The 16,408-nt window shown below is 33.1% G+C and overlaps 1 protein-coding gene across 7 annotated transcripts in view; it reads right to left on the reverse strand.

Annotated features, from left to right (window-relative positions):
* Window positions 1–3,697: 3,697 nt before the first annotated feature.
* CDH19 (cadherin 19) overlaps window positions 3,698–16,408 on the reverse strand; it is a 94,999-nt gene continuing 82,288 nt past the window's right edge. For 5 of the 7 annotated variants that reach the window (XM_041739790.1, XM_041739787.1, XM_041739791.1 and 2 more), the window contains 3 exons: window positions 12,218–12,335; window positions 10,063–10,314; window positions 3,698–7,386 (listed from right to left, as the gene is read on the reverse strand). In XM_041739790.1, coding sequence (XP_041595724.1) covers window positions 6,896–7,386; window positions 10,063–10,314; window positions 12,218–12,335 — 861 coding nt within the window. In that variant the 3' untranslated portion in view covers window positions 3,698–6,895. The other 2 variants (XM_041739792.1, XM_041739794.1) reach the window with 2 other exon arrangements.

Here is a 16,408-nt window from a genome sequence, read left to right on the forward strand (position 1 = left end):
ATACATTTATGACTCTAGGTTTTAATGTTTTTCTCTAAAATACTATAGAAAAGGGATTTCAATTTACTAGTTTTCAACAAGAAAAGTAGAAAGAGAGCATGGAAAGCAGTCAGTTAAGCACAATTGCCCTTTTAAAATGGATCCAGATCCCTGGCTCCTGATTTATTTCCTCTTTCTTTCTTCATCCTCGCTGGGTTTATTATGTTAAAGATTTGTGTGATTTGACCCTAGTTTGACCAGAAGACATTTTTAAATAAGGAATTTCAAGTTAAAAATGCATATTACTAAATTGACTTTTGTTATTCTATGTCCACCACCTTAAAAATCAATACCACCTTTGAATATTTTGGTAGGAAGTTCAAAAAGAAATAAGCCACAATTCAGATGTGTAAATGACTGGGTGATTACTGTGGTTGCCAATATGTTCATTTTATACCATGAATTTCTGGGAACCAAAGGGAACCTTTGCTTTGCTTTTAACCTCAGTGAAGTGGAAACATGGATTAGTGGTTTATTATCTTCTTATTATTGGATTATTACCTTCAATATTTGTTCATTTACTTATTGAGAATGAGTGACCTTAATGGGAGAAATATTTAGAATTTTCACAGTTCACAACTTTTCTTAGCCTGTGTCTTAGTATAGATTTCATTTTCAGGTATTTGTATAAAAATAAAGTATCATGATTGTAGAGAATAGTTTATAAAGAAGACATTTTGTTCTTAAAAACCGTGTTATTATTAATCAATGTGTGATAATAAGTTGCTATGGATGAATATACTGTCTGATTTATTCACTTCTGACTTAATTCATACATTTAGTAAAACTTAAACTGTTTTTTAAAAATCAGGTGAAATTCTATGTGAATTGAATATGTCAAGTTCAGGTATGTGTTAAATTTTAATGAAAGTTAAAATTAGATAATTAGTACTGCAGAGGAAGCTTCCAGAATGATGTAGAGGTCATCTGGAGTAAGAAAGAAGTGTCTAAGAAGTGTCTGGAAATTGAGGTGTCAGTATGAGCTGGACAACTGCCTAGAACTTGCCCGAGCCCTATGATTGGATAAAAGAAAGGGAAAGATTATAAAAATTTACTCAGCAGAGAACATATGGTAATGGGTTCTTAATTTTTGTTTTTTAAAAAGAGGAGGATGGGCCAACGTAGGTAAAAGCCAAGAGTGCAGAGTTTCATTTTGTATTGTCAGAGGTGATGAGAACAATCTGCTTTGTAATTTAATTTTAAACTCCTAATATAAAATTAGAACTTTATAATATAAAATTAATAACTTTAGACGTTATTAACCACAGGTTTGAAAGCTTTCTTTTGGAGCTGTTAGCATATTTCTTTTATTTCTTCCGTGTAAATCTAATAGAGAAATAAATTAATTTGTGTATTAGTGACCAAGTGAACAAACCCTTTTCTTTTTTGATAGTTTTTTTTTCCCCTAAGATATCCATACCTAGAAAAAATTGCCCTGATCTGTGGTTATTACTTAACAGAGTTTCCCCCCAAATAAATGTCATAGGGAGATGACTTTCAATCAGAACATCTCATACATAATGCATTACTTGAGCAATTAATTTTTTCCTTTGGTAATAATGGAACATTACCCTGGAAGGGTCAAGGCGGGGAGATGGTAAGTAACAGCCAGCTAATTATTGTCCTGCATTAATTCATTTTCTTCTTGTCCATGTTAATTGTAGAGTAATGAGCTTGGTCTATGAGCATTTCTAAAGATAAACTTAATATCACAATAAATGTTTTGTTAACAATAACAGATAAAATGTCATGCATTTTGTATGTTAGAGAATAATTAATTCTTCATATATATTATTTTAGTTAACTTTCCTATGAGAGTCTGATTATTTTTAATACCCCATTGTACAAATTAAAGTACTGAAAAAGAACATTTTAAATTATTCACCAAAGTTTACACAACAAAGAAATGTTAGCAACTGGAAAACAATTAAAAATGTACTTCATAGGCCACTTATTCTCACTAGCATGTAAGTGAGGTGATAATATTATGGAAACATGTAAATACATATATCAGCTTCCTTTTCTAGACAAAACATTCTAGATTCGTACCTCTATGTAAGCATGAATATGAGGTATTTTCAATGTTCAGCCTTATGCGTAGCTGAGATAAATCACTTAGCACTGCAGAACTCAATAGAACATATCACATTTTAAATATGAACATGAATAAGCACAAAAGAATGACGTGAAATAAAACTGTGTAAACTGTTTTCATGTGCTCACAAGTGTTTTAAGAACATGATCAATTACATTTACTTTTTTTGTATTTTGCTTCTGGTTTTAGACGAGAATTGATTTTTGAATCATTTAAAATATATGGAATTCCAAATTGAATTGACATATTAATGCATCCAGGTTATTGACTCATTTGAACTTGAAAGAAATATCATGAAAATGTTTTATAGTATTCAGTTTTTATACACATTTGCATTGATCTTTCTGATGCACACCTTGGCCAAGTCCCAGACAGTTTGCACAGCTTCTGGTCAGTGTCAAAAACACTTTTTAAAATCCTTTTTCCTTACATCCAATGTAAGGCTCTTTCTCTCACTCTTTCCCACTTATTCTGCTGTTTCTGGACCTCTAGTGTCTGAAGACAGAGGTAAGGGGCACAATAAACGCTTCCATAATCCCACAGCTAGAGTCCTCTGAGATGTCAGGCATCTGACTGCTGGCACTCTATTGTGGGTAATGGAGAGGGTATCTGGAGACATTTTAAGGACTTGAGGTCTCTATTTTTCCTTAGCCTCTGTGACATATTCTTTGGATGACTAGTTTAAGCTCCCTTTCAGTTTTTTCCCTCTGTGCAAAATTTCTATAGCAGCAACCTCCTTAATCTATGGGAAACTCAGGCAGCTTTGCCTTGTCAACAGCTACGAGCTGCATTTGGTCCAGCTCCTGCCCTCTCTGTCTGTCCACCATTTCAGACCAGTTCTTCAGCTTCCCATCATCAGAGTTCTCTAGGAAAAGAAGAAAGAAGGTAGCAACACATTTTAACAGGTCCTAAGGATCTGCTGTGCGATTGAGGTGCTAGTCTCCCTTCCTCCAAGAAATCACAATTTATCCCAATAGACACATAGATGATAGATAGATAGGCAGACATAATCAGAAATATATATAAAAAAACACATATTCCTTTCCTCCATTTAATTCTCTAATTTGTCTCCCAGCTATTAGTGTATTTGCTATCTAATGTCCTCTTCCGTCATTAAAAAAGAACATGAATTTACCTGTATAAGTGTGGTTTGTAGGTTTCGCGTAGCCTTGTAAATCTAACAATGCATTTGTTACCAAGTTTTGTGTTATAAACAGGAAGTGGAATTCTCATGCATTGCACGTGTTTTCATACTCATCACACTTCCTGGGAACTTTTTCACATGTGAATTTCTACAGTATCTACCATAGGACCTGTTTTGATGGAACAGTTTAAAGTCATTACCTTTTTTCACCCCTGGGGATAATACCAGTATGTCCAAACTCTATAATTAGTAAGAATACCAAACTCTATAATTACTAGATATATTTTGAAAATCTTATTGTACCCAAGAACTACCCAGCAATGACCTATTTTGAAAAATATATTAATTCCATATGATTATTTAACCAAACTCAATATGGCTTCTATACACGACCAGGTAAAATAGATTGGGATTCATTGTTACATTAAGGAATATTTATTGGTCCACTTAATGTGGTACAAACAATCGTAGACAAGAACAAATGAACAAGAGAGATGATTCCTTGCCCACTGGGGTTTACATTCTAATAAGTGATAAATATGCAACAAGTAAAAAAATAATAAGCACATATACGTTGTAATGCCAGCTGGCTAAGGGATTTGAATACAAGCCGGGCAGAGCTAGGGCCACAGTGTAAGACAGTGATTAAATAGGCCTTCTTGAGGAAATCACAGTTGATCGCAGACATGAATGAAGTGAGGGAATGAAAAAGAGAAATGTTCAGGGGCAGATTGTTTCCGGCCTGGAGCATGAGGCTGGAAGAGTTAAGAATGCAGAAATGAGCAAGGACAGATTACTACATGGCCTTCTATGTCAGGTCAGAAAGTTGATTTGCATGACAAACATGCTGTGAAGCCCTGGGGATCACTCGGGACTAGAAGGAAAAGGAGTCTCCATGTTCCAGCGGAATAACATCAGCCATCGTCATGATGTAGTTCTTTATTGAATCAGGCACTGCTTGTGCTTCTTGTTTGACTAATTCATCACTGCAACCATGTGAATTAGGTACCCTGGACCTTGTCTTACAGATTAGAAACTCAGATCTGCAAAGAGTAGACAGTTTGACAGAGTTCACACAGGCACTCGAACAACAGTGCACTAATTCACACTCAGGGCTGGTAGGCTCAAGCACAGGTGCTTGATGAACACCTATTATCACTAACAGTTTCTGATCCCTCTAAAGGACTTGAAGTATTTTCTTATTTCAACCATTAGTAATCCAAGACTTACACACAAACCTGCGAATTAACTAAGGGTAATGTTTAAGCACTGCAGGTGTTAATATGAAGCTGTGCTATTTTCATAAATATCTGCATTGATTTAGCCTTTATTAAAATTGACAAAAATGAGATCTTAATGTCATGCCTTTAGCTTAGGATATAGCTGCATTCTTGCAACACCCAAGTGACTACAAAAAGGTCAAATGTTATTGAAATATAACCAAGTATGATTTTTATGAAATTGCATCTTCTATACAAAACTCAGATACTATTTTTTATATAGTTTAAAAGGACACTTTTTAAACTAGCAAATAGATATGCAACCACTATGTTCTTTTCCTATGTACCTGTGATTAACAATCCCGTCAGAATTTAACACATGTGCTTAGTGTCACTGGACTCCAACCTGAAACCCCACTGATGCAAATGTGCATTTTTTAAAGTGTCTATCCAAATCGATAAGTTGTTCATAGGCTTTCACTCATGACAGAACCTACTAGGTCCCCAGAAAACCCTATTTCTGTTTTTCTCATTTATTTTCCATGGATTGATTTATCTGTTGTTTATCATACTTTCCTATTCTTCAACCAAGATTACACAGCACTATCTTTTAAATACAGGGAATAATCCTTTATGGAATAATTCCTGAAAATATAGCTAATTATACTCTCAATTTTATGTCAATGTGATAGATATTCTCTCAATTCATACATTTTTATTTTATTGTCAAGTGTTTCTCTTTTAACAATTTGTTTGGTTTAGTATTCTTACTCTTCCCTAAGTAAATAATGGTATGAATGCATAAGGATTTTCTACAGCTTATGACTTCTCATCAACTTTTAATAGCCTCCTAAATCGTTGTATTTCTAGTCTTGGGCTGTTGTGAAGTGATGATACCTATGTTGCCAACAAAATGGTACCTGGATTGATATTGATGGAAAGCCTCTCTTCTATTACATGTGGTATTTATGTTTCAAAGTACATAGGGGGAAAAATACTGTGTTATTCAAATACAAATTATTAAAAATATTTTATCTAAGTCTATACGATCAATTTGGTTCAGCTCATTTTCACATGCTGCTAATAAGAAATGAACATATAAAACAATTCTGAGAACATTGTATTTGCCATTTTCTTTCCATTCAGCCTATGAATTTTGAATTCCTTTTTGATTTGGATAGAATAATAAAGATCATTCTTAAGATGTTGATTAAAATTAAAGTGTTTTATTATCTTATTATCTGATGTTATCATAAAGCTTGTTATGTGGATGTTATCATGGATTTTACCATGTCCAGGAGCTTAGCATACCTCCTTCATAATGCTACAATAAAAGGAACTATTGCACCTAATTTTATAACCCATAATAAAAAAAATGACAGTGAAGAATCAGTTATAGTCTAAGCTCTTAATAAAATACAAAAGCTGAGAATTTTATGTTTTATTCTATGTGTGGTAAGAATCAGTATGGTTGATCATAATATTTTGGATGAATATTAATTCAAATTTGAATCAAATACTTCTTTCATTTATTGCTATCATTTTTAGTGGCAATAAAAATTTACTTAAAATTTTTCATGCTTTCCATGATTATCATAAAGTTTCAATTTAATGGTGAGTAAACCTTGACACGTATTTCGCTATTGCATTGTAATGATGAAGATATACTCTGGTTACATAAAAAAATAACATAAAACACTCCCAGACATATTTTCATACTCCTTTTTTATACAAATATGTAATATCAAAGACAATACAAATCTACACTGTATCTTTGATTAATTAACACATACCAAGTATCTATCTAAATTTGAAATCAGTTTTCAAGTATGGTCTTGACAATGATTTTAAAATATCAAAAGACTATGAATCATAGAATCTGAATCAGAAACTTGCTTATTCATAAAAAAAAAAACAGCTTTTAAAAGTTTTATAGAATCACCCAGATTTTCCTAGATGTGTATCTCCATATAGTATCAGGAACTTAAAACACATAAACACTTTCCTCTCACTTTGTAAGATTTTTTAAAAAATGGCTAAATGAAATAATATTAAGTTGATCTAGTTCAGGGCCTTTCTCACATGAAAAATTTAAAAATTTGGAGAATTTGTATTAGATGGTAGCGAAAAAATTGCTAGAGGACTATTTGCTACATGTCAGAGTTGGCCTGCACTGGCACAGGAGAGCTGGTTGTTAGCAACCATCTAAGCCTGCGCTCAGGGACAACATGTGGGTAGCTTGCAATAAACAAGGGGCATTTACTTCAAGGAAATCAGAAGATGCTATAATCCACCTCCCCCCCACCCCAAGAACTGGAGTACACAACTCTTTACCAAGAGACTACCAGTTTGCCCAAACATATTAGCATTTTTTAAATTTTTACTAATAAAAAAGCCCTAATTATTTGACTGCAGAGCAGAACCGAACATGCATGCTAATCTTTTGAAGCGAGGTCCCAATTCATTAAGGTAATCATAATTTTCATCCTGATCAGAGACTGTGGATCCTAAGGAGCTCAGGGATCCAGCTAATGACCCTGTTCCCTCAAAAGCGTAGGTTTGGAGGGAGTCAAAAGGAGGGGCACAAGGATCAGTATTAGCTTCTTCCAGCTTCTCTAGAATGAATTTCCGGAAGATGGCACTGTCTGGGCCAACCTGCAAAGATTGCCTGTACAGGCTCCTGATCTCTGCTGCAGCAGTTTTCCGTGTCTTGCGTTCCCGCATGATGGTGCTACTCCTCAGCTGGACAATATCAAAGGCCTCTGTATCTTCTTCTCCTCCCCCTTCATCATCGTATCTGAATATATTCTCTCGGAAATCTTCACCTTTCTCAGGAAATAGAGTTGGCTTCCTTCGCTGTTTCAGACCCAGGATCAAAAAAATAAACCCTGACAAAGAAAGCATATGAGAGTATGAATTAACATAATATAATAAATACAGCATAATATATTAATATAAGTTTATATTTATAGATATTGTATATTACTTATAACAAACCTTACAATCCTTGCTTTTGTTAAAAGCTCAAGACATGAGCTTAGATTTTATGATTTTAAGAAAAAAGAAAACATACTGTCCACCCTTAAACAATGCAGGGCTTGGGGGCATCATCCTCGGCACAGTGGAATATCCCTGTATAACTTTTAACTCCCCAAAACTTAATTACAATATTGGCTGTTGAAAATTTACAAAAGGGTCATGCAGAATGACAAGGCAGTATAGCAATCTTTCTGCCTGATGATTTAGAGTAGACAAACATCATAAAAATAGAGTGAACTGTTTTGTGATAATTTAAAATTTTATTTTTTACATATTGAAAACAAAAAGAAAAGGAGCATAAGGGAGAATTTTCCAATCCATATGAATTTTTCAATGTTAATAACCAGTAATCCCTGTTAAGAGAAGTTAAGCACAACAGAGCAGTTTGAAATTCCCCACTGAGGCAAATTATTTTCTAAGTTAATATTTATTGACTACCAAGTATATGCCACCGGAAAGTTGGTTTAGAACCTGTGCACAGTGATACCACATTAATTTCAGAAAGCCCAAACCATCATTTTTTTAAATCATAACACTGGTATGCCCACAAACAATATTCATTACATAAGATAATTTTAATACCACATAGAAATAGAATGATTTCAAAGCACCCCCCCATTTTTAGAGAAAATTGTGTATATGTGTGTGTGTGTGTGTGTGTGTGTGTGTGTGTGTCTGTCTGTCTGTTCAAGAACAGCCAGCCCTTTCATAGTCTTGGAACGAATTTAATCTATAGGAACTGAAACTGAGACATGAAGTTATGTTATTAATATTATCATATAGAGAAATGCATTAGGCAATGTTTTATATAAATCTTACCTTTAAAAAATTGAACTGGTGTTCTTGAAATAAGGTCATTGTGTTTGAATCCAGGTACTGTGAAACTCAGCTCAGATATATGGTTGATATAGAAAGGGAGCTAATAAATAATTTTTTCAATCTATGAATTGGAGAGAGTATTCATGACACTTTCAAAGAAAACTATCGGCTGAGCCACACTTTCCACCCTCTAAATCTTATTCCTGCCCTTGACTGTGAAGCTGTCCTTGGTTTACTCATAGGGTTTTTGGACTTGGTTTAGGTCTGTACTTATTAGTAAATCAGTACTTGTCATCCTCCAAACACTACACTGCTTTTACTGCACTTGATTCTGATACCCAGCTATGTAGCTCTATATTCTCTTTTATGATCAAAAGCCATGAAAAAATCATCTTAAAAACTGAGGCTGGGTAGGAAAGAATGGTAATTCGGATAGTAAAGAGGAATGCATGACTTTTGAAGCTTTGAGAAAGATGAGAGTGAAGGCAAAGCAATCCTTGAAAAATGTATGCCATTTTGAGCATGAGTTTGGGATTATAGAAACAGTGGCTGAGAAAACTCAATAAAGTTGTGTTGACTTTTGACATGAAGTTATAAGGGAAGCAAGATAGGGTTCCCTTATAAGGGAAGGTAAGGGGGCTTGTAAGTGATGGGATTGTATACACTAGTATGTTAAATAAAGAGTAAAGGTTATGCTAAATGAATTATTTGTAGTCTTGGAAGCCTGACTAAAACATTTTGGGGTTCATTGGCCTCATCCATAAAATGAGTATAACATCTGCCTGTGAAAACAACAACAAATAAGCAAAAACGAAGCCTGGGGCTCCTTGGTGGCTCCATGGGTTAAGCAGTCAACTCTTGATTTGGCTCAGGTCATGATCTCAGAGCTGTGAAATCCAGCCCTTCTCCAAAGGTGCTCAGTGCTGAGCCTGGTTGAGGTTTTCTCCCTCTCCCTCTGCCCCTGGCCCCTCTCTTGCACTCCCTCTCTCTAAAATAAATAAATATATGAATAAGTAAAATCCTTTTTAAAAACAGCAATTTTACTTAAATTTCCCTTGTGGTTAGCACTTTGATCAAGTAAAAACTCTCCATTTGCATTCCTCCAGACTGTTAACTTCCGTAGTGGTCCTAGGGCTCTAGTGAGTTGCAGCATAGGGTTGAATAGACTGTTGTACAGTTACGGAAATTTAATACATCATGCACCAGCTGCATGACCCTATGTAGAGCACTTAATTATTTGAGTTTCACTTTCTTCATTCATACAATGCAGGCGATAGTAGTTACCACTCCATAAGATTATTGTGAGGATCAAATCGCATATTGCATGTAAACACTCAAGACAGTATCCTGGAGTGTCATAAGCACTCCACAGAAGGCCATTATTATTATTATTATTATTATTAATTACTAGTTGTTATATAACTGCATATGCTGCAATGCAGAGTGTCAAAAACATCTCTAAACAAATATACACACACATGCTGACACATTCAGAATTCAAGGATCATTGATTTTCATCTTGAAATGCATGATCACTCTACTTTTCATTCACTCCACTGGTTCAAGAATTGCAACACATTCAGAAGAGCAATTAAACACACATACATGCAAAACTCATTCCATGCTGTGATAATGGAATTGACATTTTTTATATTTATCACATTATTTACAGTAAATGTAGCTATGTTCAGTTCGGTACTACTTACCAAATATTATCATAATGCTTATCAAAATTGCAAGTATGACTTCTGTTCTGAATCCCATGGAAAGCAAAAGGTCCTTGTCCCTGCAGGTCTGTGTACTGCCATAGTCATCACAGTCACAAATGTGTACGGTAAGGGTGTTTGTGCTTGTAAGTGATGGGATTCCATTGTCCGCAATTAGGACAGATATGTAGAAGACAGGCTCTTCTTGAAGGCTAAAACCAGTTCTATTAGTCAAAATTACAGCTGTGTTATCTAAAACAAAAATCCATGTGTATAATTTTTCAATATTATAAATGAAACTCATATGTACAAGAGGCAATAGTATAAATATATCCAGTAAGGTTAAATAATAAAGACATTTCTGATAAAAAGATAAAAGATCTACTCAAAAACTCTATTGGTTTGGCATTGCCCTAACCCTAATTACAAAATTAGATGAATACGTGAGTCCGTTCCAAAACACCTTTGATAAAGGTAAAAAACAAAGTAGAGCATAGAAAACAGCTTTGTAATCAGATCTCAATATTTTATAGAGGCTACTGATATTAAATTTATGATGACAGTATGAATTTCATTTGGATTATTTACCGATGACACATGCTTTTTCTAATAGATCTCATTCTTTTCACAAATACCATAAATACACAAGACTTTCTGTCATCCACCAATATCACAGCAAGTGATCTCAAATCATGTATTTACTAATGAGTTTTACTTGGTAGGAAAAATTCTATTGGGATGTTTCATTTTACTTTGACATTATTAACCCATTTTCTATTTAAAATTCAGGTAACAGCTAAACCTTAGTACCACTCACTCATATAAATAGAACATTTAAAAAATCAACAAAGATGAACAATATATGACACATTTGAAGTTGTTTTCCCCTGAATCCCAAAATATTCTAAGTAACTTTTTAGTGCAATTTCTTGTGCTGGAGTCCTTATTTCCATATATTTTTTTTGTATTGTTATAGCCTCCCAATTTTCTGTAGCAATCAAAGCTTAGAAGACAGAAAGAGTAAAACACAAATAAATGAATTTTCAAAATGCGTGCCTGTTAACCACTTTTCCTAAATCATCTTTTTAAAACAAATACTCCATTATGCTTTGGAACCTATAAAACTTGTGATTATATTTACTAGACAGATTGAAAGGATAAGAGAGTTTTAAAAAAAAAGATAAGAGAGTTTACATTTTTCCATACATATTTTGTCAGATTACTTTTAATTGCAAACATTAAACTAAATTATTTTTGTTTTAATAAATTTAATTTGTCCCAGTAACTTATATTAACATAAACAAACCTAAGCTACAATTTATTTCTTATATTGATATTTGCATTTTTTAATCCTAAGTTTGAGGTTTTTTCACTGAGAAATTTGACAAGGAGAAAAAGGAGAGAATATGTCTGCATTTATTCTCCCACAAAAGATCTCCCCTAGATCGAACCAGGTATTTGGCTATGGATGCTTGAGTAATAAATCTTATAGTGTTTCTTATCTTTAAGATACAAAGTAAAATTAAAACATCCATATGATGACAAGAAAATCTTCTACTGAAGTGAAAGGAAAAAGAACAGAGTGGCTTTATGCAAAATCAATCCACTTCTGTAGAGAAGGGTAAGATATGCTGTCTCTCCACACAGAATCCTTTGGAACACTGTGTCCTTGGATTGATATAATCATTTCATTTTGAAGGAAAGAGAATAATCTTAAACCAATTTTATATATTTATAGCTTCTAATTAATGACTCCAAATATCTGTGAATCAATCAAGCTAACATGACTATAAGTATATATCATTTTCTTCCCCAGACATAGATTGAAGTTTGAGTTTTACAAGGACATGAAAGGAACCACTGTGTCAGTACTGCCATTGTATTTGCAGGGTCATTTAGTTTTTGCAAGGTCTTATAGCCACTGATGACTTGAAAAAGTGTTTCTAATTTAGAGAAATCCAGTGAGAAATGGGGTTAGTATTTTCAGAACTTGACTTTGGGTTTTGTTTACCATTTTCATTGCCACTATTGCTCTATTTCTCAACATTATCATATTACAAGAACCATATAAAAAGCAACATTATAAAATTTCCTTTGAAATCAGGCACATTTCTCAAAGAAAGGATCAAAAGTCATTATGAGTGAATGGCATTACCTTCATTATCTATAATTATGAAACTTGAGTTCTTTGTGTCTTCCACAGATAAATTAAAGTAAAAATGATGATCTTCTACAGATTCGTCTCTATCCACTGCACTGATGGTCTGAATTACCTAGGAAAAATAGAAGTAGGTTGCTTGGTTTTTGATTCAGGAATATAATTATTGTTATAAAGATTATTATCATTATTAGTATTAGTTTTTATCAAAATTGCTTTACCAAAATTTTTATGTATAGTGCAGAGGATAACTTAAATTTGGGGAGAATGTTAAAATATTGTCTCAGGTGAAAAGTAAGTTTACTTGCCCCTTTCAAAAGAGTGTTTTGATATTATGTAATAAAATTTTGTTGGTGGATGGAAGTTTGTTAAAAGTTCTCAAAATACTGCTGCGACAAATCAAGATTTCCTCCCATCCTCTGGGCTTGATTGCTCCTTCTTCCTTTTTTCCTCTCTCTTCCCTATCTGAATAGCAGTCCTTATTATTTGTTGAAGTTATATATTCCCTGCTCACTTGAGAGCATAACTGGGGTAAACTTATTGTCTTACTAAAGTATTAGCTAAACTAATTAATTTTTTAATTGATTTGAGGAAATAATGCATTTAGAGCTTAGGGGCAGTGTATATGATTTCCTTTTCTGTAAAGATTATAGCAAAAGTGTTTCATATCCAATAAATTCCTATTTCAGAGCATAAAAAAGTGAAGTAATACAGTTATGAACACATCAGTTCACAACTAATTCTTTTCTTTCAAGACATGAATGTGTCAGTCAAGTAGTTCATTTTTGTCAAAAAAGAGATATGCTGTCAAGATCGCATAGTGAGATTGTGATTAATTCTGGAAATTAAATTGATTATAGAAGTTATTGTTTTGAATTTTCTAGAATTAAAGTGCTTTTAACAATGTGTCTGCAAGATGACAGACCCCAAATTTATAAGGTTATACTTTCAAAGAAGAGGTATCTCTCTATATGCATAGTCTTGTACAACTGATGTAGTTTATACATTATTTTTCTAAATTGATTTCTTTTTCCTTATAACACACTCCTAATTGAATTACATTCATAGAGTGTTAATTAAATAATCTAATAAGACATATTTTCATTCAATCCATTCCTACAATAATAAGCGTGCACTGTATTCAGGTAATGCTTTTATTTTGGATTTTCATAATAGCCAGGGTGAAGGATGGGAGACTTGAAACTCTGATATTTTGAATTCTAGCTTTGCCACTTACCAGTTTTTTATTCTTAAACAATTGGAGATACTAATACTTAACTTTTAGGAATGATTTTTAGATTTGTATGCCATGCCATAGCTCATCAAACTGCTTGTGATACAGTTAGTACATGTCTTAAGATGTTTTCTTCGTAAAAGTATAGTCTTGTTGGGATCTGCATAAATAAGATGGTATCTTGAATACTGTATGTAATTTCATTATATGTATAATTGTGTAATTAAGATTGATAGCAAATTGTAAAAATCTGTGTTTACCTTATTGACACATGCAGTCTTGATTTTTAGACAAAGCATAATTTATCTCACTACCTGACTTTCTGTATGAAATACATGCATCAGACTAAATGTTATAAATGTTTTCCTTTTGCCTATGGAAGCTTAAGAACACTGCTAAGATTGTGGCTTTGTATATACATTTTAAATAATTTTAATTAAATTACTCTCTACATATATATAGGTAAAGTGAATATGCATAAGTTTCAATATCCTGGCTCCCTTTTAATGTACACAAGCCATTTACATTTGCTTTATAAATTGAATTTACATATGCGTTATGGGTTTTTTTTTACAAAACCCTGTTTTTTACAAAAATAGGAAGCCACTGACAAAATAGAATCAGTCACAGAGGAGGTCTCACTAATTCTTTTGAAGTAACCCTGAACATGTACACTACTCCTGAGAACACAAATTTCTAAAAAAGAACCAACATTAAAGAACACAAAAGTCTTGACTAGGAATGTACATTTTTCCTTTTCATTGGAAAATGGAAAGATTTTTGTTTTAATTTTCAAATAAAATTCTAAGAAAAAATCTTGTTGCATTGAATAGATTTCTAAACTATTTTCTTACGTCTACTTACTAGGGGCCTATCACTGTTGTATACATTGAGGAGAGGAGCAAAAGACAAATCAAAAAGTGAGAAGTAGAAAAAGAATGACCATGTTATGACACATTACGAGAGCTCAGATTTCTAAGTTCCTCGTCCTGGGTAAAGTTTTATCTAGTTTTTTTCTGAACCACTACATGTGACTTTCCATTTATTAAACTTTAAAATGTATAATGGAAATACATTGTGACAGTCTAGAAAATCTAAGAGTAACCATTTCTCAATGGGAACTCACCTAAGGGTCTGGGATTGTTCTATATATTATCATAAATTGTCCCTATTTTATATTTACTTATATTAAGCCTCAAGTCACCTAAGTATCTTAGGTAAGTAAAATGGCTGGGTCAGAATTTAAATGCAAGCTGAGGCTACCACAGGGTAAAATGAGTAGTGCAGGTGGCCCCCAGAACACATTTTCTTCAGATTTATTGAGAAAAATAAAATTGAAAAATGTTTAAAATATAAATCATGATGACTTGATATACACATACAATGTGAAAAGATTATTTCCATGCAATTAATCACCATATCCAACACCTTACATATTTACCATTTTTTAAAGTTTTACTGTCTAAGCAAATTTATGCAAAGAGTTTTATCAGCTATAGTCATCATGCTATACATTAGGTCCTTACACTTTATTCATCTTATAATTGAAAGTTTATACTCTTTTACCAACCTTTCCCTATATCGCTCACCCTCAAGCCCCTGGCAACCACTTTTTATTCCTCCTAGACACATTGTTCAAGTCCTAGACTTTGTTCTTGTTCATGAAGTTTGCATAAAAAAAATACCCAAAAGGATGTAGCATACAAGAAGCAAACAAAACTAAGTCTCATTAAAGATAGAGACATACAGAGAAATAAGTAATATAATTTCTATTAAATATAGACCAAAAATAATGGTAGGGAAAAAAAGGAGACGTAATAATCTGAGTATTCATGATTTTAAGAAATGATTTTCCAAAGTAGAATTAAGCAAATGAGCTAATATGTGAGTAAAAAATATGAATTAATGGGGAAAGTGTGATTCAGACAAAAGAATAGCAGTGAAAATTATGAATATAGAGATCATATATTGTTAGGTAGAAATAAACAAAATTTGCATTTTTAGGGCAAAGATAATTAAACATTGGCAGTTTCATAAGTTTCAGCTTAATCATTTTATGGAACTACAAACAGTATTTGACTTTAAAGATAATCATGGGAAAAAAGATAATCATTTTGTGTCTATCAATAACTATGACTTCTTTTTCTGAAAAAGGAGGCACGTGTGGGCCAGCTTACTAAATGTCATTCTTAGATTATTATTATTTTGATTTAAAAAATCAGTACAACATCCATTTTCACACAACATATAGGTATGAATGACCTCTATTGAACATGCAATTTTTTGATAGCCAGGCAAGGATTTGGAGCAAACGGTAATACATTTGAGTCTGCTTCTTTACCTGAACAACAGATACAAATGAAATCTACTTCCAGGATTAGTTGATGATTAAATTTTTGAATAAGATTACAAATTATAAATTGAAATATGAACTGTAAGTCAATGTACAAGTATTTAGTATTGATACAAGTTATCAATTCCTTGGAATGTGTTTATTAAACAATACCTATCAAAGAAACATGTTAAACAAAAAGTGAGGATTGCAATAAATGAATACAGGGAAGGATTTTTAAAATTTCAACTAAATTTCTTGCTTATGAAGTTATTCTAGGTATTTGTATCTTGCATCAAGGTACAGTAGTGAGTTCTTACCCCCATCATCAAGATATATTGTCAACAAATTTGAAGAAGACTGTCACTTTTTGTACCACTCCACCGAGGAAATGATACAAAATTAGACTTGTTTAGACAAAGGATTCAAAAAGGCTGTTGAATATCTTCTCAAGGGGATCCCTGGGTGGCTCAGCTGTTTAGCACCTGCCTCAGCCCAGGGTGTGATCCTGGCATGCCAGGATTGAGACCCACATCAGGCTCCCTGCATAGAGCCTGTTTCTCCCTCTGCCTGTGTCTCTGCCACTCTCTCTCTCTGTCTCTCATGAATAAATATAAAATCT

The sequence above is a fragment of the Vulpes lagopus genome, chromosome 24 (assembly GCF_018345385.1).
Source record: "Vulpes lagopus strain Blue_001 chromosome 24, ASM1834538v1, whole genome shotgun sequence".
NCBI classification, from domain to species: Eukaryota; Metazoa; Chordata; class Mammalia; order Carnivora; family Canidae; genus Vulpes; species Vulpes lagopus.